General features: G+C 41.8%; 2 protein-coding genes across 2 annotated transcripts; one reads left to right on the forward strand and one right to left on the reverse strand.

Annotated features, from left to right (window-relative positions):
- Window positions 1–2,684: 2,684 nt before the first annotated feature.
- On the reverse strand, window positions 2,685–19,281 carry ube2ql1 (ubiquitin conjugating enzyme E2 QL1). The gene is made up of 3 exons (XM_082520321.1): window positions 19,068–19,281; window positions 17,399–18,362; window positions 2,685–6,082 (listed from the first exon to the last, which is right to left on the reverse strand). Exons 2-3 carry the CDS (start codon window positions 18,143–18,145, stop codon window positions 5,951–5,953), a joined length of 879 nt encoding a protein of 292 aa, XP_082376447.1. The 5' UTR covers window positions 18,146–18,362; window positions 19,068–19,281; the 3' UTR covers window positions 2,685–5,950.
- Window positions 19,282–21,777: 2,496 nt separating this feature from the next.
- On the forward strand, window positions 21,778–24,640 carry med10 (mediator complex subunit 10). The gene is made up of 4 exons (XM_082522440.1): window positions 21,778–22,070; window positions 22,158–22,241; window positions 23,417–23,519; window positions 23,928–24,640. Exons 1-4 carry the CDS (start codon window positions 21,949–21,951, stop codon window positions 24,021–24,023), a joined length of 405 nt encoding a protein of 134 aa, XP_082378566.1. The 5' UTR covers window positions 21,778–21,948; the 3' UTR covers window positions 24,024–24,640.
- The last annotated feature ends 235 nt before the right edge of the window (window positions 24,641–24,875 follow it).

The following is a 24,875-nucleotide window of genomic DNA, read 5'->3' on the forward strand; positions in this document are numbered from 1 at the left end:
CAATATTGACCGAACCAGCAGCAGAAGAAGATCCAAACGCTTCACATAAACATCGTCATGAATTCACTCTGACTTTTACTGTTTTGCTTCCACCGCGATGCACAGCTCTCTCTCTCTCTCTCTCTCTCTCTGTACTTCAAGAACAGTTTCCCTTTCTTCATTATTCGCTTGCTTGTTACACAAATGGTAAATGGTAAATGGCCTGTATTTATATAGCGCTTTTCTAGTCCCTAAGGACCCCAAAGCGCTTTACATATCCAGTCATCCACCCATTCACGCACACATTCACACACTGGTGATGGCAAGCTACATTGTAGCCACAGCCACCCTGGGGCGCACTGACAAGTCTACTGTTGTTTACAGCGCTGTCAGCCGCTGTTTTTTTCCCTTTTACATTCTTCCGAAAAGAAAACCTCATTTCTGCTGTTCAATACTGAATAAATTTAAACTTTTTAAAATTATTCAAAATGCAAAACGCTTAACCGTGTCTCTAATAAAACCGCTGTAACTTCAGAGGTAATGTTCATATGTTGATTAATGGTTTTCTTTCGTTTTTGATGTACTGCAGAATATTTTTATAAAATCCAGGCCAGGAAAATCACCTTCATGTTTTTCTGTGTTTTATCTTCAGCTACTTTGACACAAAAGCATCTGCTGTGACGCTCACACCTTTGATAAAGTCTTGCGAGTGTCAGCTTCCTTTTTATTGATACAAAAATATGTAAATGTACTGATCTGAATTATAATATTTCTGACTGTCAAAATTTCCCAGATTTAAATCGAATCGAATCGAATTAAATCGAATCGTGGATCGAATCGATTCGGGACCTTGTGAATCGGAATTGAATCGATTCTAGAAATCAGTGACGATACCCAGCCCTAGTCTGCAGCCTTAAAGGCTGCATTTTAAGACCGATTACGTCACAGCAACGCAACGAAGGCTGTCCCAATTTGAAGGCTGCTCAAAATGCGGCCCTCAAATGCGTCCTTCATTTCCCTGAATTTCAAGGACGTGGCGGTGTAGACTTCGTGGCCCAACATATCCCAGAATGCATAGCGCAGCGGTGGGTGTGGATAATTTTGCTGAAAAAAACGGTGGAAGAGGGGCACCCGAAGAGTAAACTTTAAGTAAGTACTGAATATTATGTCATTTATTTATGTGCAAATGTTTAATAACGAAGAACATTAAAACATTACTGTTCGCCACATGTCTGCAAAGTTGGCTCTTGAGGATCGTTGAGGCTGCATACTTTGAGGCTGCAGACCCTGAATTGGAATACAGCCATAGTTTAGTTAGCTGTGTGAACTCACATACTTCCATAGTTAAGATAATATTTCTAAATGTATAAATGCTAACGACTATGGCTACTCTCTGTATGATTACTACAATATGCAGTAAAAAAGCCAAGCGTGAAAGGCTATACACTTTTAATGGTAACCTCAGCTGCTACTATCTTGTCTACGTAGTGGAAATAGAGAGACCGCCAACCAATTTTCAGATGCAGCAGAAAGAAACATCTTCCTGCTGCATCTGGTACCGAAGCTAGCTAGCAAGCTAACAGTGACAAGCCTGTTTTCTGTTATTGAAGGTACAACCACACATTACACTGGGTTGGGTGTTTTTGTATTAAAATTATCATCTTCATTGTGGACAAAGTGAGCATCATGTGCAGTTAAAGGCTTGGCAAGTTGCAAATTTTCCCGAAAATCAACTAACTAGCATGACAGTCAAAGTTCTGGTAATTGCAAAATTTGCTATGTTTGATTTGAAGCTCTACATAGTCAAAATACACCATACATGGTGTCGTACATAAAAAAATCTACTGAAATAAGTATCTGAATTGAAATACACCATGAATATTTATATAAAATTTGTGGAATAAATATTTTGAAAAAGAGTTGAAATCAGCTAAAATGAGTAACATTTCCTGTTTGTTTGAACTAGTTGTGCTGTATTAGTTATTGATTATTGCAATAGATCAGCTGTTTTACATGGGGTTTTAACTCACTCTTTTTAATTAATGTCTTTGCTCTGCTTAGCTGTGCTTTCCACGTTCTTTGTAAGAGAAAGTAAACGTGAACACACCAAAGATAGGAATGCTATTATTTTATCACTGCTAAGAAAACGTGGCTGCACAGCTACGATAGGTAGAGTACAAGAGGTCAAACCCAGGCAGCAAAATTGTAATGATAAGCGAATTAGGTCTGATTTTATGGTTAATTTGAATTTGGCTAACACTTCTGCTTTATGGTCTTACTGTCATAAGCCCAGAAGTGCAATTTCTGATCATTATCACAACTAATGATCAGGAATGAGATCCAGTGTAAAAAGTAAATAAATAAAAAGATTTTTTTAACCATCTCACCTTAAACAAACTTTGCACTGTCTTTAACACATCCATCTACAGATGTCCACTACCCGCCATATGCGGGTAACCACACTTGGCCATACAGAGGGAACACTGTGTCTAGGAATTAGCCGAGGAGACAAGGATGGGTGATTACAGTCTGTCCTTACCATGAATGTCAGCTGCAGTAAATGAAAGTAGGCCAATGCAGGGGCCAGGCTGAGGACACAGCAGATGGAAGTGTGTCTTTAGGATGTTTGAGAGCATAGCAGGGACATTAAGAAAGCTCCCAGATGTGACATTAGCTCAAAAAACAAACCAACAAATCAGCAGAGGTTGAATAAGCTGTAACTTTTATTGCACATTCCTGTTTGGTCTTGCAATGACCTTTCACCTTTTTGAACTTGTAAGACCTCGGTCTGGACTAAACACTCAAGTCAGAAGTGGGACGAAGTGACCCAGGGTAACTCATCACAGGTCAGATTCCCTTAAGAAGTTTGATTTGAAGCATAGGGAGGTCACACTGAGCTCCGATCTGTGACTCGTGGGACTTCAGATGTTTGTGTTGACTGCATTACCCACAAACCAAATCGCTGTTTAGAGAGCAGGATCAATGGGGAAAGGGACAGTAGTGACATCATGGAGGGCACCAGAAAGTATTCAAGGGAGCACCATGTCACTTTCTTGACTCCACTTTGACACACTCCCAAAAATACTCCCTTTATAATCTCGAGGCTTCACTGCCTTCTGTCCTTCTTTGCTGCCTGTACCCTCCACCCCAGCCCCCTCCCCAAATCTCTGATCACACAAATACATAGGCTATCATTCTTAGTAGGTTTTTTTTTTCTTCTCGTTTTCTTGTGACAGTACCTGCAACATGCTTCAAATCTTCATTTTGGCAAACCACAAATAAATTAAAACACAAACATTCATATAACACAATGTGACATTTTTAGGACGCTTAGAAAGAAAAGAAAAATACATACAGTACAGAACCAAAAAGAGAGAGAGAAAAAATATATACCAAGAAAAGAGAAGCATTTGCATTTTTTTGTTTTTTTCCCCATATTTTTCCTCACTTTTCTTGAAAAAAAAAAGAGATACAGTAGCTAGCTACCAATCACATCACATGCAGATATATTACAACATAATCAGTTCACCCAGTTAGTGTCTGCAAACTACCGATCTAAACTATATCACAAAAGTATTCTCTTGAAACCAGCAAACACTCAGCTGTTTGAGATATTTTGTCATAATAATTCAGTTTACAGTTTTCTCTGCTGACAAAGCCGAGAGATCACTATACGACCGACCCTGAAATGACTAGCCAAATTCAAAAGAGGACTAACGCGCTTTCGTACATGATCACATACCAGATGGTGATGTTTCTGTTTCTTTATTAATTTTTTTTTTTCATGATGGGAGTGTGACACACATATGTGCTCACACGTGCACTCAAACCCAGACTTGCTGTCGACCGCGACTCGAAGGGAGCGTCGGGACGAGATATGACCTGATCCGAATCGCAGATGGCTCTGCGATTTTTGAAAATCCCATGGTCGAGGACCGCTGAGCTGGGAGCTGGCTCCAGTACCCCTCACCTGCCTGCCTTCACCTTGCCAAACCCCCATCCCTCCAAAAATTAAGGCAGGAGAAGAAAATGACAAAATGTCAGAGCCGAGCGGGAGCTCTGACATCGTCCATCCATGTGCCCTCGCGGTCTCCTCTAATGACGCTCTGCTGAAATGTCAGACCAATTAGCAGCCTTCCCTCTGACATTTAACTGGCGGCAAGCAAAACAAACAGAGCTCACTGGACAGAATGGAGAGATAGCTAGTCTGCGGCTAGCGGGCCCCCTCAGCTGATTGAGACCGACGCTGTTGCAGCCGTACAGTTAACAGTAGATATATACTAAGTCCTTTTAAAAAGGTTGGAGCTCTATGCCTCTTAAGTAATCACGGCCGTCTTCGGACATTTTCAATCCACCTGACATTTCCAAGAAGCAAAGCTCTCGCGATTGCCTCCCATCCCTCTGTTCTCCTGCCTTCGGTCTCTTGCTTTCAGCAGACATCAATCCGGCGGGCTCTCAATTTAAAGCACCACCCCAGCACGCCATCCTGTCTGTCTTCATTTCTAGGTGTTACCGCCGAAGGCCGCAGGTGTACGCTCCAAGTGTGTGAGCTGTGCAAAACGTCTGGGCGAGGCAAAGCGTATTTTCTGCCGACCTTTTCTCCATCGCGTGCATCCAATAGAGAGACGAGGCTGTGTGCGCGCAGATATTTGGTCACAGCTACACGCGTGTTTTACGCTAATAACAATCGGGAGCTGACGTCGACGGCGGGACAAGAAGGCAGGTAATCTAGCAAAAAGCCAGCACTCCCTTCAAGTCTTAGTGTCATTCACAGTAAATCATATTTTTCTCTGTTAAGTGTTGTCTCCCTTACTCAAACGCGCACACATACACACACACACTGAGGTCTAGCCTTCAGCTGTACCATCTGGTATCTAAATCGCGAGAATTATAGTCTTCATTCCTCTCCTAAACACACACACACACACACACACACACACACACTAACAAGAACATGAGAGAGAGAGAAGTGACTGAGTGTCATTCTATTTATCATACATACAGTAGTTACTGCATAAAGCAGCATGTGACTCTTTTTCTCCATTAAAAATCAATATCCATCTACGCAACAGTGAGCTCTAAATTTAGCCACAAGAGATGGAGAGAAGGAAACAAAGCGAGCTAAAGAAAGAAACAGATAGAGAGAGCGAGAGAGAAAGAGAGAGCACAGCTCCATGTAAATTACAATCTTCATGTTGCGTTGAACTGTGAGCAACGGCACAGTCAAAAGAAAGGGGAAATGAAGGTGCGAATGAGTGAGTTTAAACGTCAGTGCGCTGCCCTTCTATAAAACATTAACAGCTTCATTTATATGTAAATGACCCGACAGCTACAGAGAGAGAGATGGCGGGACGTAATGCCAGTTCAAGAGAAGAAAGGAATGAGGGATGGAAAAGGGAGGGGAGAATGGGGGCGGGATTGCAAGGACAGGAGAGGGAGATGAGTCTCCTTCATTCAGTAGTCTTTCACATGGGTGGAAAAGTCCACACTGTCCGATTTGTCCCACTGCACATGCATGCGTGTGCATTTCAAAAAAGAAAAAAAATCCACCCACAGTAGAGCACACTCCGATGCACGTGCACACACTCCCAGCGGATGTCCAATGCAGCGACATACACACACACACACACACACACACACTCGCAAGCAAACACTGCCCTCTCAGGTCTTTCCTAAACAGGGGAAAGAATCCCTGGGTGAGAGGGAGGTGAAGCAAAAGTTGTTTTCTAGGTGTAGGTGGAGTGACGGCGATGAATGGATGTCAGCTCTTCTGGAGATGGTGATCAAAATCCAAAATAACAAAAATAATTAAATAACACATAAAACCAGAAAAATAAAATAAAATCTTGAGTGAAACAGCAAAAGGTGAAAATGAGAGATTGTTGAGTTAGCGTGGTGTGTCGTTTTGCGTGTCGGGGCTAGCTGGGTTTGTCCGGCTAGCGCGGGGGTCGGAGGGACGGTGCCGGGGCATTCAGCCGTCAGAGACGGGCGGAGACACCCAGCCGTACTTCTCGTGGGTCTTCACCAGGGATTTGAAGGTAGCCTCGGCTTCCTTGCGGCTGAAAGCTTTCTTAGATTTTCCGGCTTTCCTACATATACGGCCCTGCGACAGATAAAGAAACAAAGGAAAAGGAAAGGGTGGGGGACAAGGTTAGCTCCATGTGTAAAAGATTAGTAAAATACAGAAGCAATTAAACAGCCGACTAATGAGGAGTCTGAACACATGACGTTTGTCGTTTCAGGCATGATGGACACAGACATTAGTGTTGTGTAATTTAATTTCAGTGAGCGACACCATGATAGTGGTGTAGCAAAACTTTAAATTGTCTTGGTATTAGAGCTGGGGGGGAAAAAAAACTTGATATAGCATAATAACACAGTATTTTGTGTGGCTATTTTGTATACTGAGACACCAAATATCGACATTTTAATAAATAAATGAAAATATGCTGGGAACACTACTAACAAGGGCTCATGTCATGCACCAAATTTAAATAAAATTAACTGAAAAAGCATCCAAACGGGACACACTTAGCTTAAACATTACCTCCTAGTTTAGAGCTAATTGCTCAGTCACACAAGTAAAACAGGAAAGCAACATTATTGAAAAAAAAAAACAAACCAAACAAAAACCAAAAATAGCAAACCGGTGGCTACTGGTGATTTTATTGAACATTTTGGTATCAGTTGCAGCTTCAAGTAAATGGTTGCCTAGAGCTTGAGGGTGTTGCACACTTATGACCACTTTTGATCTCAGGCGATTGCAGAGGTCATCTGATTGGAAACAACCATTCTGCAATCAGTTGACTTGGAGTGACTACAATTACCCTCTGAGAGACTGTCAAAGGTTTGCAAATAATTGCTGTCTGATTTTCAAATGCAGACAGATAGCCAACGTGTTGCCATCAGTCTGAATGAGTCTTTGTCAATAAGCACAACCGAGGGGACTTGAGTAGCTGTTACCTCATTGTATTCTGTCTATATTCCTATAGAACAGATGGTTGCTCAGTGCAAATGTAACAAGTCCATGTAGACAGCAACAGATGTGATTTTCAACAATTTATGGAAACATTTGATGTGTCTGTGAAGGTTCTCAGTCATCCAGGTCATCGTAGTCAAAGGAGCTTGCAAAGAAAAGCGTCTGGACTTCTTTAAGTTACTTGAAGACGTTTCACCTCTCATCCGAGAAGCTTCTTCAGTTCTAAGGTCAAATGGTGGAGAGTCCCAGATTTAAACCTAGTGGGAGTATCCCCCCACAGGGGGACAAAAGGACCCCCTGATAATCCTCTAATCGCCTGAGACAAGGCGAAACTCTGGCTGATTGGGACCCACACCCAGTTTCACACCTTGGCTCAGGCGATTAGAGGATCATCAGGGGGTCCTTTTGTCCCCCTGTGGGGGGATACTCCCACTAGGTTTAAATCTGGGACTCTCCACCATTTGACCTTAGAACTGAAGAAGCTTCTCAGATGAGAGGTGAAACGTCTTCAAGCAACTTAAAGAAGTCCAGACGCTTTTCTTTGCAAGCTCCTTAAACATTTGATGTGTTTTACTGACAGTGTTGGTATGCACGTCTGTCGCATTTTATATCAAAAAACTCAAATAACTTATTGGACAAAACAGATATTAAAACAACTACATATTTTGAACCCAAATCACAACATTTTCCTAAATCTAATCAAGCAGTTTTTTATGCCTACATGTTACCAACATGTGAAACCTAATTTAATCAATAAATGAAGGCAAAGTTGTGACTTCACCATTCCTCTAATTAAAGTAACTCAACGGAAGAGGATTTGGGCCTCTGGGAAAAACAAAGAAAAGTGGGCACATCTTTTTTTTTCTTTTCCAGAATTCTGAGATTAAAGTCAGAAAAAAGGGTCAAATTCTGAATTCGGACTTTTTTCTCAGAATTCTGGAAAAGAAGAAAAAAAAGACATGCCAACTTTGTTTTTTTCCCCATGGTCCTAATCCTCTTCCGTGTAACTCTGCCTTTGGCGCTCTTCAAAAGAAAACTACTGTGTAGCAGCAGCAGTATTTCCTGTCACAGAATGAGAACATTAATATACAAGATATATGAGCCATATTTTAGCCATAATTGTGAACAGAAACAGGCTTGCTGCTGTTTTGTTTGATATTTTATATTAAACTAAGCTGCAGCCTCACACTGTATTTAACGTGTTCGTGTTATTTTGTGTCCCGTTTCACACTCAATGCCAAAAAGTAAATATTTATTGGTACCTGCCAAGATGTGCTTCTGATATTATTTTGTCATAAATGTAGACTATTAAAAAGGTGTGTCTTCAAATGTAAAGAAATTATAAATTTGGCAGTGTGGTGATTTTTTTAAATAGCGATATTGATTTACAAGCTGCTGGCAAAGGTTGCACTCATGTATTCACTTTCTGATGGCTAAAGTGCAGCCTCTGCCAAAGACACTACTTTCATGCAGTACATTTGTTTGACTGGCTCTCTGTCTAGAGGAAACACCCAAATTATGAATTCCTTTTCACTAAATTGGATAGATCCAGAGCTATAAAGCTATTGATTAGACGTCAGCCATGATCTAAGTCTAGGATCTTTGCCATTAGGTGGCAAATCTATTTTTTTCCCGCAGTATAAAACTTACGGAGACAGAGGCTTTCTTCTTTCAATGTATTTTGATAGCTGCTATTTTTTTAAATAAAATATTTTCATGTTCTTTTTTTATGACAAAAGTTCTACATTACATTTTTAATAAGCATGCGCAAGCCAAGTGTAGTGCCACAAAACCAGCCTTGATGACACTGACGATAAAATTCAGAAGATTGTTGTAGCATAATAGACATTTACATATTTTTTTTGACAAAGTTAAAAGAAAAAAATGATTTAAAGCTAAAAGATTTTCAGTTTATGATGACAGAAAATTTAAAAAAGCCGCGATTAGCAGAATGCAACAGTTTAATATGTCAGCAAACTAAACTCAACATCTAATAAATAATACACATAGGAAAAAAAGGACTTTTAGGAATATCAACAAAAATCTATGTGAAAACTGACGTAAACCTTTCAGTTTATTTCCCTCCAGCTGTTTGTGGTATTATCGCAAGTCCAATTCATTGCAGATGAAAAAATCCTTGATTTATGGTATAATTTTTGCCTGTGCACATTCATTTTGATTTTTAAAAAGCAGAATATAATTTTGCAAAACTTCAAAAGGAAGCACATATCAATACTTTGTGGTCTGAATATTCAACGTCAGATCAAAAGGTTCATAATTGAAAACAGTTTTTTGAAATCTTTCCAAACCATACACAGAAAGACAGAAACGCAGCCCACACATGCACATGGATGAAGTTGATGGTGAATGCACAGCCGCAGGAGGGATGTTGACAAGACAGATAGTCTGAAAGCAGGTTGACCAACAACAGATCAATGTTTAAAGGCGTGCAAAAAAAAGCTTTTAAGACGTCAGGTTCAATCAGAAGTAAAAATACACCCTCTGGTACTCGGAGAAATGAGGAGATAAGTGAGGAGCAGAAGCACCTATGGCACTAAATGATGAAAAAGTGTGTATATACGTCAGAAGAGCCATTTAACTGCCTCGTGCACAATGAAAAGCACTGTGATATCTGACTTAAGGATTTTCACCAGGCACCATGCTGCTGAGGCCCTTCCTCCTTCACACGACTAATAATAAATGTGTGTGTGTGTGTGTGTGTGTGTGTGTGTGTGTGTGTGTGTGTGTGTAAGGGAGGATATGGAGGAAAGAAGAGTAGGCGTCAACTGAAATGATAAAGCTGCCTTTTCTGTTACTGGCAGTAAGTCTTCCCTGAAGAAAGCTGTGTAGGAGGATGAATGGAAAAAGAAACAACTCACTTAATGCTGAAAAACAAATATATAGGGAGACATTCAATGCCATGACACCACAGCCTGGACAAAGGTGTGACTCATACCAGTGTCACTAGCTTTTTTTTTAATGTAATACAATCACCTGAGAAACACGGGAGAACCACAAATTTGACTGCACAGTGGCTCTATGTACACTGGTCAAACTGTAGGTTAAATTTTGTGGTGATTCACAGGAAAATACTGGGTACTCTACACACTATGACACACTGCACCACTTCCCTTTACCCGTAGCATTGTTCTTGGCAGGGAGGCACCGAGGCTTTCCACTGAAACCAATACTAACACAATTCCCTCACTTGGTGAGCGCCTCTGAATGCTGCAGTGCAGTGCAGAAAAATTATACACCCATAGCCGGAACATTAATCCGTCAGGTATACTACGCTTCTGTGGAGTCAGTTTTCTGCAGTTAAGGACGGTTGTCATTGTTGTAGGAACATGACATCTGAGAGCCTGAACAAAGTGGCCGTTATCTTTTTTTTTCAGTATTCCTTTTTCAGTCTGCTGCTTAATTGAATAGTTTTGGGAATTGGGCTCGTTTGAGTTCTTTCCAAGAGTAAAAAAAGAAGATTAATACTTCTCTGCATACAGTTTGTGAAGCAACAGCTAGTGGCTAGCTAGTTTAGCTTAGCACAAACACTGAAACATGCTAACATGCATCTTTAAGACCTCAGAAACTCACCAATTATCTTCCTTTTAATTGGTACAAAACATTAATAGCAGGGGTGTCAAACATAAAGCCCGGAGGCAGAATCAGCCTGGTGAGCACTCCAATCCAGCCCAGTGGACAGCTTAAGAAAATGTGACGTGCATAGATTTTTGAAATTGTATTTTCTTGCCCACCCAACCCCGTTGCCAGTCATACTACACAACATATAAACAATAAAAATATATTATAAATGTGAATATAATAACTACAGGACAGTCTGAGCAATAAATTACCAGAAGTTAGAAGTTAGTACTTGCAATAAACAGTCATTTTTGTTAGGGAATATGTTAGGAGTTGGGCCATACTATGCCAACACTTCATAGTAATTTACCTACACAAACACACACAAACCCTCTATGAGTTGCTTCAGTTAATATGAGTTACATGATTAGTACTTGTGGTGCTTTTTTAACTTGTGTTAGGGGCGATCGTGGCTCAAGAGTTGGGAGTTCGCCTTGTAATCTGAAGGTTGCAGGTTCGAGCCCCGGCTTGGACAGTCTCGGTCGTTGTGTCCTTGGGCAAGACACTTCACCCGTTGCCTACTGGTGGTGGTCAGAGGGCCCGGTGGCGCCAGTGTCCGGCAGCCTCGCCTCTGTCAGTGCGCCCCAGGGTGGCTGTGGCTACAATGTAGCTTGCCATCACCAGTGTGTGAATGTGTGTGTGAATGGGTGGATGACTGGATATGTAAAGCGCTTTGGGGTCCTTAGGGACTAGTAAAGCGCTATATAAAATACAGGCCATTTACCATTTGTGTGTTAGCAAAAAACATTGAGAAAGATAAGCATTCATTTTTGGAGCTTGCATTCGACATCGTGTTCCCATGTAGCACCGTCTTACTCAAGGAGCCAAAAGATATCAGGTCGTGCTACTTTTTCTGCCTCATCACCAGCATTTAAATTTAAAGGGGACCTAATGGACCTTTGGAACCTGTGAAAACGGTCATGTCCTTAAACAAGATGCTGAATTTAGGACTACACTTCTAAATTGCAAATCCAACATTAATTCTCAGCTCCCCTGACATCTGGTGAACCGTAACCGTGCGCCATGCATACTTGCTCGGCTATTCTGGGTCAATAAAGAATAGCTAAAAGGAGGTGAGGTGGTAACGCTGAATGATCTGGAGATTAGGGTTAGAGTTTCCATTCATGTAGCAACAGTGGCCTCATTTCACTGCGAGGCTTAGCGACACTCACTCTGCCTCTACGTTTGTCACTCTGTCTCTCCAGCAGACACGTTTAAAAAAACCTCGTCCGATTACTTTCATCAGTCTTGACATCGATCCCAATTAGAAATGTCCATTATGACAAGTCATTTAATCTCATATTGAAACACTTGAAATGAAGTCAGACAGCTGGAACCAAGGAGAATGCGGCTGATCTCATCTGAAGATTGAAGACAATCGTGAGTTTTAAAGCTGATTAGTGCTTTGGTAGAAGAAACTTTACCATCACGGTGAATTTTTTTTCATTCCACTTGTTTTGAAGAACTGAATGCATGACTCACCGGGTGACTCACTCAGATGAGATATTATACGCAATGTTGCCTTGGGATTTGTTTTCTGTTTCTCTTTTACTAAAAAACACACTTTAAAGGACATTCTCTTCTTTTCTCAGACAATGGATCAACACATCCTTTAAAATGTAAAACAAACCGACAGGGTTTCACCTGATCAGCTCTCCCTGAAACCTGCTCAGCTTCCCTCTGCTGCCAGAGGCCTGAACACAGATTACCCAGGCTGACAAGCACAAATAATGTTCCGGTTGGCTTCTGTCAGGGAGGTGAGAGGTGTTATTCTCTTTGAAATCACATGCAGACTCATTATCCATGCGTCCCGCCATATAGTTGCTGTCACCACATCAAAATGGCGGGTTACTTCCTTGGATGGATATGTTAAAGGAAACCGACTATTGTTAAAGAGGTGAGATTACCATGGAGATCGATGGCAGAGCAGAAGCTATCCCAAAGTGAACTGATTGGCTTGGATGTTATGTGGAAGAATTTGTGAGCAAGTGAGCTGCTTTTGTGTGTCTGTGCGAGACGAAATAAAGAAAGTCTGCAGCCGCCAGCCTGAAATACTCAAAGCGCAAAGAGGAAGTCTGTGAATGGGAGACTGTGAAATGTACACTGGTGCACAAGCCTGTATTAAAGGTTTTTGACTCCAGTATGAAACGGAAATTGAGTATCAATTACCTCTATTGTGCTTGCAGTCATCTGGGAGAAAGTCACAGTGTGACACAGGCAACGATGGACGGAGAGAGGAAGTAAAGAAAAGTCAGCTCGTGAGAGAACCAGTGGGCAATCAAATGGGTGTGTGCCTGTCTGGGTGAGTGCCCCGGGCCTATGCAGCGCCATGTCAGTGTTTATCTATTTCAGCTAAGCACTCGCTCATTGAGAGAGACACACTTGTGTAGAGTGGCTGCCGCGTAATAGAGATCAGTCAATGGGCAGACCAGGGAAGGCCCCAGTGATGTTGGGAAGCAGCTTTGAGGCCTGGGGGGGGGGATTACATAACACAGACATGTGCTAAAAAGTGTTGGGATAAACAAATGGGGATCAGTGCCATCAACATCATCCTCAAAGGGGAGCCCAGTGGGACTGATGGCGAGGTCAGTAAAGGGTAAATGATTGCTAGTTTCACCAGTCTGGGTTCCTCAATCTGCACAGAATCACACACTACGTAATGCAGGCAGCAGTGGAAGAGCGCAAATCACAGAAGACGGGATGTTTTAAAGGGGAATTCCCCTGATTTTACACACAAAGTTACGCTTTGTCATCACGGCGATGATGACGGATTCTGTGAAAACAGCATTTTCAGATTCCAGAGGGCTAAACAAACAACCTGGCGATGTCACCTGTGCTATCTGAGGGTTGTATAAGCCTAACACGGACAGCGGAGTAAAATATCTCTTGCTTGGAGAGTTCTTTTTCATAAATTATACATTTTTGTAAAATCCTGTGGTTCCCACATCTCTAGTAAAATGACATTAACAGTGAAACCGTTGGAATAGTCCTTTAATCAAGGTCTGCAAGTGAAGACTCTTATCATTTATCAATTATGCTTCAGTCCAATTAATTAATTGTCCAACCTTGACTGATTTAGTTAAAATAATGCAGGTTAAAACTAAATTTGGCAGCAAAATAACCAATCCTCTTTTCAAGAGCATGGAAACTGTGTAAAGGTAAATCCTTCATTCAACTGAAAAACCAGGGTGAAAAATAACAAAGAAATTCTCTAAACTTTTAAAAATGTATCCAGTACGTATGACCAGTACTGTGACACCCCTTGTTCCCCTTGTTCCTTTTTATTTTGTTTCCAACGAGCCAGAATTTCTTATAAGTTTTTAAAGAGCTGTTGAGCAATAGTTCTCTAGGATTTCTGAAGTTCGTTTAAAGCTTTTCTTTGAACATCGGCCGCTTTTTCACTTATTTTCAGTCCACTTCTTATATCCGACCATTTTCAGAGGAATGTTTGTTTTTTTGTTTGTTAAGACATCTAACACTGGCCGATATAAATGCACCGTCGTTGTGTCTAGAACCAGTTTTAAATTGTGTCCTTAGGCACTTTGCTGCTATTAAAAACACAGCAATTTGTACCAATTTTTTTTAGTTAATGCTATTAAAAAATACCAATGGTAGCACAGATTGAGAGGCATAAAATGCTATTTTTGTACCAACAAGGTGATTCCCAAAGATCTATTAGCTGAAAACTTGACAAAGTTTGTATTGTCCTTAAAAAAACTTGTGAAAACTGCGTAAGTAGAGGACAAAAGAAGAAGTGACGGGCCTAAAAGACTATCTACAGCAGATGAACTGTATCTGAAAGTCATGTCCTTAGAAACTGGAAAAAAAAATCCAGCAAAGACCTGACACAGGACACGAGGATTCAATTCATCCATCTGCTCTTCACTGAAGCCTGGTCAGAAATGGTCCAAGTGGAAGGTTTAGGCTGTCTTGAGGTTTTTTAAAATGATACACAAAAACAGTTCTGAAAATCAGTGAGAGCAGGTCCTATGTTGGTTCAAATCATCATCAACATGTACAGAGGTCAGGAGAGACAACAATGAGTCTACAGCCATGTGTAATTGTGGAGGCTCTGTTGTGGTTTGGGGGCTGCATTTCAGTCAGTGTGTGTTGGGAATCTTGTCAAAATTGGTGGAATTATGAATGTGGAAAAGTCAAATGAGATTTTGATTTGCGTTGCAATGGCCAGGCTTTCATCTGATTGGCAGTGACTTCAGTTTTCAGCCTGACAATGACCCAAACACACTGCCAGTGCAGTATAAGTATACCTTGATAGACAATGGAACAAAATCAGGTGTTGGAGCATATGTGTTGTTGTCCAGATTACATCCTTTTTCAGGAAAGGTTAAACGTGCCTCCAATCCACGCCTGTAGGTGTAGTTGGTTAACACATTTGCCTTCCACGTAAAAGGCCCCCTTTTTAAATAATGGGAGGAAACACCCAAGAGGTCACAGGTTAGTGTACTACTCGTCCCAGTCCCAAGTCTTGATAAATGGCAGGGTTTCATCGGGAAATGCATTTGCCATAAAAACTGTGCTAAATCAAACATGCAAATCCATCGGCTGTAGGGACCACTTGGGAAATAAAGGAGCAGCTGAAAGGACAAGGCTTATTATACAACAAAAAAATAAGGAGGCCATGAACTGCAGAGGAGCTGACATCTTCACTTTAACCAAGAATGGGAAAACAACGGTTCACTGTCAAAACCACAGCAGTTGTTCTCCCCAGTTCCCAAACACTTACACAGCTTTAAAAGAAGACATGATGCAAAAACTTTTTCAAAACTTACTGCTTGCTTTAAAAAGAGACATATTTTTAAAAAAAAAACCAAAGTTCTCTTTTTATTTTTGTGTGTGCTGCATTTGGTTTTTCTTTACATTTTGCACAGTGACCCAGAGAAAGAGAAAATTTGGTGGAACTGCAGATTTTCTTGCAAATTAAGAGTAAAGGCATGTCTGCTTTGAGAACTTGCAAGAGAATGGATTATAGTACTATCGGTATACTGCCTGAACTCTACTACACAAACAGCAACATATCATTTACAAAATTGGATGTCATTACAAAAACACCTATATTAAGCTCGATTTCCCCCCATCCCAGCTGGTGTGATGGTGTGTGCGTGTGTGTGTCTATGCTTCCTCACGTCTGCAGGTGGAGACACATGTATCTCTGTTGACTCTCAGCTCAGCACCGTGTCATTCGTGTATCCTCTAACACTAAAAATAGGGAGGAAGCTTCTAAACTGGCCTCATCACTGTTGTTACAGGGAACCGGTGGCCAAGGACAAATAAATATATCCTGTGTGTTTAGTTATTTATAGACACGTGTGCGTGTGTTCTGTCTGTCATGAGTAAGAGACCATTACACCTCTCTGAAAACTAGGACGGGGTACATGCGAGTGCCTGTGGAGATGTACAAAAGAGGAGAACACACACACACACACACACACACACACACACACACACACACACACACACACACACAGGAATAATTAATCAATATTGTTTCCATTAGCAAGCCAGATAAGGAAGACACTGCACCATAATTAGGAGACACTGCAGAGCTGCAACCTCCTCTCATCAAGCAGTAAATCAAGATGTACACACACACACACACACTGCAGGCCTTTTTTTGACCTCACGACCTCTCTTCATGACAGATTCTAAATGACCACAAATGACTCAGGAATGACGTTTTGTTATGTCATCAAAAAGGGGTTAGGGCAGGCCAATGCAGTGACAGTTTACATAAGGTTTAATACATCAGCAATGCCCCACTGCTGATTCCAAAACAGCCCGAGTCAGCGAGAAGGGGGGGTAGAGTGTACAGATGAAAGAGCTGAAACGCATTAAAGAAAAAACCGAATCTTATCTGGGAGGAGAACAGAATATCTACTCAAACTAAACGGTTAGAGCAGGCAGATGCGTTTAGAGAAGCAGCCATTTCCGCTGGAATTGAAGAGCTGCTGCTGCGGTGCACTGAGGATGTAAAAAAAACCCCCAGATTTGACAGGATTACATAATCCAGACACTCTAAGTCACTCAGGTCTACTAGGCAGGCAACCTGCCGTCTCTGTTTTGTTCATCCACTTATCTTCCTGCCCACCATCGCGAACGATAGATTAGAAAAGCCTAACAGGACTACAGAGTTGAGTTAGACCGCGTTAGAGCATGCAAAGAGACTTTTCCATCGCATGGGAGCGGGTCTTTGTTGTCAAAGGGTGCTATCACGGAGGTGATAAAAAAAAAGGAAAAGGAAAAAGGGAGAGCACGGCGCAACTGCAGACGGAGAGCTGATGCATAAAGGAGAGACTGCGTGAAATGACCGCAGGAAAATCACATAAAGATGAATAATATTGACAATGAGGGGTTTGCTCACAGCAGAGAGGAGGGGTGTGAGGATCTAAGACATCACAGCCATGCATTGACAGAAAATGACAGAACATGCTATAAATAGGCCGGATGTAGAGAATGAACACTATTTTTAAATAGAATTATATTGTAGTTCGGTGGGATGTAGTTCCACGACGCAATTAAAAGACAAATGTGCTAATTCAGCAATCTTTGTGACAAACATGCCTCGAGAAGCTGAAGCGGAGGCTGTTTTACGTTAGAAAACAAAGAATGGCCAAGAACACAGATTTTAAACTCTCTCTAAGTCTAAAAGCTGCTGTACCTGCGTGTAAAAGTGCCACAATTACGCACGAAACATCAGCATCAGTAATAGTAATAGATCTGCTACAGATGGTTGATGATATTCCAAGCAAGGACCCTCACCCAGCAGCCCCTGCTTCTCCTCACCTGTCCTTTTACGAGGCTGGCAGCAAATTGTCTCATGACGGCCTCCACCGTGTAGGCACTGGACCATCCGCGGGGGGTCAACAGCTCCATGCATATGGCCCCGCCGTCCAGCACGTAGCCGTTCTCCAACCGGGGCGTCAGGACCCGCATGAACGGCGGCGAGAAGGGGAAATTATCGGGAAAGGTGACGTTGAGCAGTATGAACTCTGTGCTGGTCTCCTTCATGTCCTGCCACAGCGCCGAGTCCTTGTCCACCTGATGCAGCTTGACGTTCCAGTCGTACAGGTTGTCCTCCACCAGCTCCACCGTGATGAAGTTGTCTCCTAACCTCCTGATCTCCTGCAGCTCCTTCATCAGCCGTCGCGTCCGGACCTGGGTGCAGTGTTGCCGATGAGGCGGCAGCGGTGGTATCGAGGAGGCACTGGTAGCTTTACTGCCGCCTCCTCCTACGCCTCCTCCTCCTCCTCCACCGCCGCCACCACCTCCTCCCGTCTGCTGCTTTTCCTTCGCATCCTTGACCTGCTTATCCTTGCCGGACGGCTTGTCCTTGCCGTGCTGGTCCAGCTTCCTCGCTTTAATCTCCGGAGTGCTCAGGATGTTGGTCTCGTTGGCGGTCTGACAGTGTTTGCTGGTGTTGTTTTTCTGGTTTCCTTTGCTCCCCTTTAACGAGCCCTGGTGGTGCTTTGGGTCCTCGGTGTCTCGGTCGTGCAGACGGATCAGACCGATCTTTCGCAGTAGGGTGGCCATAATTTTTTTTACACACTCACGTTGCTCCGCCGATCCCCCCGCACAGGGGCGAGATTCACCCTTTCGATTGTGTTCCGGGCTAAAAGAGACGACCTTTATTGATGCCGATTATTAACCTTCTTATACCGCAATCCCCCCTCCTCCGTTCACTGCAGCCTCAGGATGAACACAACCGGGGGGAGCCTGTGCAGTTCTCTCCTCAGTGCTTCATCTTCGACTAAAAGCAAAGAAAAACAGAGAGACAACAAATGAGTCCAGATGGACAATCGAATAAAACAGCTTTCCTCACACAGACCAGAGGAATCCAGTCATGTTTCCCACAAGTGGACGGACATCACGTCTGTGACTGCAGTTGTTCGGTGATAGGACGATGCGTTACGCAGAAGCACAGATGTGATCGTGTGGGATATTTTAAGAGAAAGCTGCATAGTATCCATATTACCATGTCAAAAGCAAGAGGCTGTATAAGGAAAATCAAAAAGCCGCAGAGAGCAGAGGTAGAAAGAAAAAACACGCCATTGCATTTCAAGGTTGCTATAACCTGATGTAATGGACACACTGGATCCCCACAGGACATGATATAGAATAGCGACTGTGGAAGATCAACACACACACACACACACACACACACACACACACACACACACACACACACATAAGTAAATATATATATATATATATATATATATATATATATATATATTTACGCACAAGCTGGTATAAACACTGTGGAATATGTTACCCCTCAGGCTAATTACCATGTCAACCAGATACAGGTCTCCATAAAGCCGAACCTGGGCACACTTAAAGTCCCGCACTATGCATAATAAAACGAATTTTCCTTTATGTGTGTACTCCTGCCCACAGACAAACCCGACACTGCACACACACACATACACACAAAAATTCAGCCTGTTCTTACCGTGGTCTGCTGAAATTTCCGTTTAATGTCCCGCTCTGTGTGCGTAAAAGAACGGAAGAAACAAAAATACCAAAAAAAGGAGAGAGGGTTATACCATCCAGCTGATCCGCTGTCTGCGAGAGCTGCAGCGAGGAGGAGAAGGAGAGCCTTTGATGTGTGTGTGTGTGTATGTGTGTGTGCAGCTGCGGTAGCTTCGGCTTTAATGCAGCCGAGGACGAGCCAGCCCCCGGTAATCCTTCTTCAGCCGGTCTGCTCTGCACCGGCGACGTTACATTTCAAAATAAAAGCCCAGCTTGAAGCAAACCGTGTGTGATCATGTATGAAGGGGTAAAGGCACCGTGTTCCAGCTGACGAGTGCCAGGTGCAACACAAGAAATCCGATAAACAACCTCGATTTCTTATAGTCCAGCTTATCTGCTTTTCATGGTGAATTCAAAAGCAAGGGAATAAGGTGTGTGTGTGTGTGTGTGTGTGTGTGTGTGTGTGTGTGTGTGTGTGTGTGTGTGTGTGTGGCAATCCGTTACAAAAATATAGGGTGGGGTTTGAGGACAGTTTTCAAGTTACTAAATATTCATATTTTTATTATTATATTCCAAATTTAGCCACTGTTATGCAATGCGCCGTATTTGTTATCACAATATTGCTTCTATTTTGATGGAAAATGGATTACTTCCTGGTTTATTCTGGCTAACTTGGTGTTGGTGCTGAGAGAGGAGAGGTTAAGGAGAAGGAAGATGCCAGGATGGTGTAACGCGCTGCGTCACTGGCCTTTACTTTCACTTTATGGATGCCTTTTGTCCCCAGCTAAGTCAGCGCCAGGGTACTTTTACTCTGGGTAAAATTGCCCTAAGCGGAGCTCAGTATTATTTCTGAGTGTAATCAGAGAAGACGAGAGTTTTTAAACAGCTTTCTTTCGCTGTCTTCCTTTTTTTGTGTGTGTGGAATATCTGGATCATGAGGTCATAGTGAGGTCAAGAAGATTCTTGTTCTTTCGCAAAAGTTTTAGGACCACAGATTCTGCATCGATTTGTTGAATGTGGTCAGATCTTTATGTAAGGGTTAGTTTTAGACAAACCGCCTGAGTGATCAGTGACAGCTGATTCTGGAAAAAATTAGTGAACCTCTGTGCTAATGATTTCTCCCAAGGCAACTTGAACTCAGGTGTTCCAGTTAGAAAGATGAGATGAGCTTTTTTGAGAAGCTCAAGTGTAAAATGAAATTAAAGACTATTACAGTGAAACAGAACAGAGCTGTTTTCAATGGTGTTAATGGTGTTGGGATCACTGTCTTCTTCTTCTTCTTTTGGCTGCTCCCTTTAGGTGTCACCACAGAGGATCATGTGGCTCCATCTCACCTCATCCCAACCATCTTTTTTTTGTCACACCACCCCTCTGCATGTCCTCCTTCACTGAATCCACGAACCTCCTCTGTGGTTTTCCTCTTTTCCTCTTGCCTGGCAGATCCATATTCAACATCCGTTCTCCAGTATATCCACAATCCTTCCTCTGCACATGACAAAACCATGTCAGTTTTCCAAAGAAAATTATCCCCTATTATCCCCTGTTCCACTATTGGGATCACTGTGAGGAGTCAGAAGTATGAATTTTATAGGTGCATCATAAATGAAGACATTAAAAGACTTAATCGGCTTAAAAGAAAATCGGCTCAAACCACAGAATTTCTGTGACAATATTCCGTTTACAGATGAGACAAAAGTTTGTTTTTATTTGTTTGGAAAAAAATGCACAGCCCTTTGTTTGCATGGAAAAAAAACACCTACCCCAAAACCTCATTACCACTGTGACGCATAGCGGAGGTAGCATTGTGATTTGAACTGCTTTGCTACCTCAGGAAGATCTGCAAGAAGTAATAGCCATTTTCTAAATGCTTATTATGGGGCTAACACAAAGACACAGATAACTACTCACACCTACAGCAAAGTTCGAATCACTAACAAGCATGTTTTTGGAAGCAAGCTGGAGTACCCAGGGGAACACATGCATTCACAGGGACAGAAAGCTCCACACAGAAAGGCCCCAGCTGACTCCAGGAAAGGCTTGCTGTGAGGCAGCACTGCTAACTGCTGTGTCAGGCTATTTTACAGTGGAATAGAATGCACAAAATTGAGTGTGAGTCTTTCTTACCATTAAGGAACTCTCCTATGCAGTAACAGGAAATGTTTTAAGAGTTTGTTGTTCCTAAAGACGGTTCTCTGTTATTAAAGTAGTGAGCTAAATTGCTTTTTCCAGCCTGTGCTGTGAATACTAAGTCATATATATGTAGATTGATTTGATTATTATTATTTATTTACTTTGTATTTTTGGATACCTGGGATTTTGGTATGTTTGCCTGAATATAAAGTACTTTGGGTCAGCTATTGTTGTTTTAAAAAAGGTGCATCTTTTTTGTTACTTTCAGTACCAGAATGATATGACACAGCAAAAGTACACCTGATTATTTGAGAAAATCTACAGCAATTTCAGTATACACTGAGCTGGGCAGGTACAGTATGAACAGAGGACATTAAACATCACAGAATACACAGCACTACATGCACCGAGTAAATGTTGTGTTTACCTAGTAGTGTATAAACTGTTTAAACTCCACTAAGATAATTCATCTGGTTTTCCTCGACAAAGAAGCTAGTCTCGCGACACTTTGACGCTTTGAGCGTCATTAAACGACAGTCTGCCATTGGTTGTTACCTAGGTAACGGAGCAATAGCCGCAGCGATTGGCTGAAATACAGCCGTAAAGCACTTCAGCGTTGAGGATGTTGTAGAGTTGTAGCTAACAGTAAACAGAGGTTATCTAATAAAGACAGTAATTTAAGCGGAGGCATTTTATGTGACATTTTGGTGGTTTGGTAACGATTAATTACAATGGCGGAAAAGTTCGATAACCTCGAAGAACACCTGGAGAAGTTTATCGAGAATATTCGACAGCTGGGAATCATCGTGAGCGACTTTCAGCCTAGCAGCCAGGCAGGACTCAACCAAAAACTGTGAGATGTGTTTCACTTTGCTGCTTCCACCGCTAAGATTTCGCAAATAAGCCCCGTGTTTACGTGTCCGGTCGTTTTTCTCTGCAGAAATTTCATGATATCTGGGCTCCAGGACATCGAGAAGTGCCGTCAGCAGCTTCATGAGATCAACGTACCCCTGGAGGTCTTTGAGTGAGTATAATGTGTGCCTATATTATTGTGTATGTCACCTTCTGTTACGTAAATATCTGTATTTTCGTTATATTTATGTTACTTACGGTGCAGTGCATACTAGGTGCCGACCACCGAGCTTTAATATCGCCGTTTTTGTAACTGGGCCAAACCCTATTTAAAAAGTCCTTGATTTTTAAAATGTAATCAATTGGTTGTATTTTGGTTTGCCTTACATGCTTCATATGAGTAATTCGTTATTGATGAGAGCCCCTTTTACATTCGGCATAATCTTTAAATTATTTTTTCAGACCCATTGCCACAGGTGTATAAAGTCAAGCACCAGCTGTGCAATCTGCCTTTACAAACATTTGTGAACAAATTTGTCATTCTCAATAGATAGATTAAACGTCTCCGTGGTCAAGCAGGTGCATGCAGGCCTTACATCAGCAAACACAATAACAAACATCAGGTGAATTGGTGTACAGCACTTAGCCACTGGACTCCACTGTAGCAGTGGAAACATGTTCTGTGGAACAAATCATGCTTCTTTCTTGCAGTCGTATAGACATCCTGATTTTGGTGAATGCCGGAAAAACAATACCCAGCCTGATTGTTTCGTGCCAATTGTAAAGTGTAGTGGAGGAGGGATAAGATTGTGCGGTTGTTTTTCTTGGATCGGCCTGGACCCCTTAGCTCAAGTGACAGGAAATCAAAGTGCTTCAGTTTACCAGCATATTGTGGACAATTCTCCATTTCCAGCTTTGTGAAATTTTTTGGAGAAGTCCCTTTTCTGTTCCAGCATGTCTGTGCCCCAGTGCACAAAGCCAGGCCCTCTCATCTAATATCCAAATCTGACACACTCCAAAATCCTGATGGAAGCCTTCCCAGAGGAATGGAAGCATCCATAGCTGCAAAGGGGCACCACCTCCATATTAATACCTGTGGATTTAGAATGAGATGTCATAAAAGCTCCTGTAGGTGTAATGTGTAGGTGGGCCAGTACCTTTGTCCTTATAGCGTTTCAGTTCTATGCATTTGTTTTGATGCCGTTCTAATAACGAGGAATTTTTGATTACTAAAGTAAATACATAAACAAAAACATCTCATTGCGTCATTAAAAATGTGTCACATTTATTTGGCAAGTTCCTGGAGTTTTATCAAAGAAGGCTGATATATTGTATTTGTATTTGCAGATACATTGACCAAGGTCGGAACCCTCAGCTGTACACAAAGGAGTGTCTGGAGAGAGCCTTGGCGAGGAACGAGCAGGTCAAAGGGAAGATAGACACTTTGACGGTAAGAGATAGTTCCAGGGGCAGTGAGATTCCTCGGCCAATGACTTTTCAAGAATAAGCAGAGTCATCAGCACGTTTCACTGATTAAACAAGTGTGTTTAGAGTGTTTTAAAGATAAAGGTCCCATTTCATTGTACAAACAACCCTGTACTTGTTATACTGCTGTCTGTTAAGGCAGCCTTGCTGATCGTGATAAAATGATATCCTTGGACAAAGTGCTTAAAAGATTTTTTTTTTCTGCTTCAGTAAAAACTCTGTCCCAGTTATTTGTTCACATAAAAAGACACGAGACAGATTTACTTTGGACAGTACTTGTTGGGTCGTAACTCACTAGTTATTCTTTATACATAAAGTATTTATACATCAACACTAAAGCAACTTCCACTGTCATATTTCTGTTTTATTACAGAAGTTCAAGAGCCTTTTGGTTTCCGAGCTCAGCAAAGTTTTTCCAGAGGAGATGGCCAAGTATAAGGCTATACATGGAGAAGATGCCCCCTCCTAGTGACTACTGTACCATGCCAACCCCCTCCTCCGACCTCCGACCTGTGACTGTTGAGATGAAAAGCCGGAGTGAAGATTTAACATGCAGGATGTGGCTGCCCGCATGAATGCTAATTGTTACTTTATGTATGATGTGATGCTGTCACCGATCCCGAAGGAGAGGGTGTAATTTTTGCTCGGCACCTTGATTCAGCCATTCCCCGTCCTTTCCTTACATTTAAACTTCACATTACAAATCAAAGGCAAGGGGAAAAGAATCAGTTGCTGCAAAGGTACACATTTATTCTCAAGCCTAATATTTTTCCAGGAAAAATAAACACACTTCCAAACCTCCTGCCTGACTCTGCTTTAGGGAATTTATCCCATCAGATGTACATATGGTCTATTTATACTCCAACTCTCTATGTTTTACAATGCATCCTAAACGTTGTTCAACATCTCTTTGTACCACACACAGTTCATGATGATTTGTATTAAGCTCAGGTTTCTACTGGCCGTGATAACTGAATGCAAATGCAAGGTTATTCTATGCCTGATCACTTAGGATGGTCAGAAATGAGTCTGCTCTGTATTTGTAACTTTGTATAATAACATTTGTAAATAAATGATCCTTTTGGATTTTTCGTCTTTTGTCTGTTTTGTTAGTTTGAGACATTTTGGGTTATAATTTTGTAGAAAATGTTGGAGCAAATTATGTTTTTATCTTTGAAATAAAGCCATCTTTATTGATAAATTTAAGTGTCATGAATACATTTTTTTTTTTAATTGAAATTTTCTCATTAATCTGTAATCAATCAGCTTTGTGGAATTTGTCTTAAAATCCTGGGACTGCAATAAAGTACTAAAATGTGAG

This window comes from Aulonocara stuartgranti, assembly GCF_965226115.1.
Source record: "Aulonocara stuartgranti genome assembly, chromosome: 22".
Classification (NCBI taxonomy): Eukaryota; Metazoa; Chordata; class Actinopteri; order Cichliformes; family Cichlidae; genus Aulonocara; species Aulonocara stuartgranti.